This window comes from Dioscorea cayenensis, chromosome 19 (genome assembly GCF_009730915.1).
Source record: "Dioscorea cayenensis subsp. rotundata cultivar TDr96_F1 chromosome 19, TDr96_F1_v2_PseudoChromosome.rev07_lg8_w22 25.fasta, whole genome shotgun sequence".
NCBI lineage: Eukaryota > Viridiplantae > Streptophyta > Magnoliopsida > Dioscoreales > Dioscoreaceae > Dioscorea > Dioscorea cayenensis.
The window spans coordinates 12,431-15,079 of record NC_052489.1 but is presented as its reverse complement, the minus strand read 5'-3'; the positions used below and the strand labels follow the sequence as shown (position 1 = coordinate 15,079).

Below are 2,649 nucleotides of genomic sequence, written 5' to 3'. Positions count from 1 at the left end.
GGCATCCTACCAGTTGGTATGTTGTTTTGCACTTCTTGGATGTATGAACATAGTAGAGAAGGCAGCTTATTCTGGATGGATGCTTTGTCATTTATTCTTATTATTTGAATTCCTTGAATGATCATAAGAATAATTGCATATATACTTTTTAACTTTCTTTATATGGTGCTGCCTTGTTGAGAAGATAAGTAGATGTGTCCTTTTATGCAAGATGGCAGAGTCTGAATGCAAAAAAAAAAAAATGTTCAATTCACTCAAGAGAATTCTATGATGCATATATTTATTATTTCTGTCATCATCCTATTGTTTATGTTACCGGTTCTTCGATTTTATGAAAGAAAAATTCTTCATGAGAACTGGACTATTTGGGGATGTTGGATGGAATAAGCTTCTATTGTTGAACCATGACCGGGACAATTTCAACTTAGAAATGGTTGTGAGTTTAGACTGCGGCTTCATATGTCTTGTGTCATGGACTCATGGTATTCCTGCATTAGTGCATCCTAAAATGGAACATAGAAAAATCCTAGAACAAAATGCTGAACAGCATGCTTTATTTAGTGTCTTCACCTAGTTGATAATAAGGTGAATGTGCTTGTGAATCCATTAGCTCTCACATTTTCTTTTCTGTTGGTTTAAAATATATATATATATATATATAATCTCATTATTTCACCTTAATATAATAGATAGATAACTATGCTACAACTAACACTAGATGATTAAAAATAAAATAATAATAATAATGATAATAATAATAATTATTATTAGACTAATTAAAATGGAATACTTGCATTAGTGGAGTATTTCATCTTCCACTCCCAACAAAGCTTGATGGTTGACAAATCACCCTAACGTTTTACTCCCCATCTTAAAGAGTTTGGCTCGCGGACACCGGCAAATCATAAAGAACTTTTTAATCTTCGTCACTCATCAGCTCGAACCACCATTGAAAGAGCTTTTGGTTCTCTTAAGGGACGTTTCAAAATTTTATCATCAAGACCATTCTTTCCTTTCAAAACTCAAGCTGAACTAGTTTTAGCTGCATGTATTTTGCATAATTATATTATAAGTGGTGGAGAAGATATGTTCATACCCTCTGAGGAAGAATGGACACCACAACGACCACCCTCAGAAAGTAACGTGAGAGAACAAAGAGAGGATGCCCAAGAGTGGGTGGCACGTCGAGAACAGATTGCATGCGATATGTGGGCAAACAAGTAGAAAATTATTTGTTGTGCTTATGGAAATATGTGGATGTTTGTTTAATTTTCTAGCTTGTATTTGATAATTATTTTCCTATATTTCTATGAACAAATTTCGATTGTCATAATAGCATTACTTAGCTTGTTTGGAATGTTTGTTTAATTTTGTTGTTGTAATAATTTCTTGTTTATGTGGCAATTTTAGAATGGATAACACAAGAATGTCAGAAGATAGTCAAATGTCATCAATGAGAACCCCAACCAAAAGATCAGGTGGCAATAAAAGATGGACCACTGCCGAAAGTCGATTTTTTTTAAGATTCATGGCTTCTCAAGTTGAGCAAGGCTTGAAAGTCGATAAGGGTTTCAAACCGCAAGCACTTCATGCATCAATCATTGCAATGAAGAATGAGTTCGGAATTATAGTCACTGAAGCAAATGTGAATAACCACTTGAGAACAATTCGCAAAAGATGGGCAAGAATTAAAAAATTGAAAGAGTTAAGCGGAATGGGTTGGGATAACAGACTGAAGATGATAATTATGGGAGAATCAGAGTTCAAGAACTACATAAAGGTTCACATCTATTTCTAATTTATTTCTATTTACATTGTCCATGTACTAATTATGAAATAATTTTTTACTATACCAGATTCATCCACAAGATGAGCCCTACTTAAACAAACCAATTGAGGATCATGACTTGCTTGAGATTGTTTGCGGTAATGATCAAGCAACTGGACGACGTGCTGTGCAATTTGGAGATGAAATCGGCACCCATATGGATGATAGTGTTGAGTACCGCCATCCATCTCAGACAGAAAGTCTTGATGACATGTTTGAGGACACTAATTATCATGTCAATATACCACCGCCCACCCACAACCAATCAGAGAGTACAGAAAATAGGGGGGAATCTTCTGCTCAATCAAAAAAAGGAAAAGGAAAACGAAAAATGCCCTCTGAAGTTGAAGCAATACAGGAGATGAATAACACAATTAAAGAGGCATTGGTAACAAAGAAGTCTACTCGAAATTTAGAATTTGCAAAGGAATTGATTGGTGAGTGCATGAAATTGAAAGTATATGGCTACTCTGGCCGTCAAATCAATAAGGCCTATGATTGGTTAATGGCCGATGATAGTAGAGCTATGGCTTTCTTAGCAAAGGATGAAGAGCTAAGGAAATATTGGGCGGAGGATTTCTTTGAATCAATTCACAATCAAGAAGAATATTTTTGAAGTCCCATTTAGGTTGGTTTTTGTGTGTGTGTGTGTGTTATGATGTTGTTATGTACTTACTATGTTACCATTGTTTTTTAACAGGGTGTTGGAGCATGTGGGCATGATTTAGCAATGAAACCTACAAGAATGCTACTGGTAAATAATTGTGTCAGTTATATATATATATATTGTTGTCATATATTATTTCATGACACTGAAAAAT

General features: G+C 34.7%; 1 protein-coding gene across 1 annotated transcript; it reads left to right on the top strand.

Annotated features, from left to right (window-relative positions):
• Positions 1 to 1,528: 1,528 nt before the first annotated feature.
• On the top strand, positions 1,529 to 2,444 carry LOC120250420. The gene is made up of 2 exons (XM_039259239.1): positions 1,529 to 1,780; positions 1,857 to 2,444. The coding sequence occupies exons 1-2, from the start codon at positions 1,529 to 1,531 to the stop codon at positions 2,442 to 2,444; spliced, it is 840 nt and encodes a 279-aa protein (XP_039115173.1).
• The last annotated feature ends 205 nt before the right edge of the window (positions 2,445 to 2,649 follow it).

Excerpts from the sequence above, each read along its gene's own strand:
- LOC120250420 (XM_039259239.1), top strand. The coding sequence starts at position 1,529 with ATGGCTTCTCAAGTTGAGCAAGGCTTGAAAGTCGATAAGGGTTTCAAA. Across the intron at positions 1,781-1,856 it reads AGTTCAAGAACTACATAAAG|ATTCATCCACAAGATGAGCC; the intron begins GTTCACATCTAT and ends TTACTATACCAG.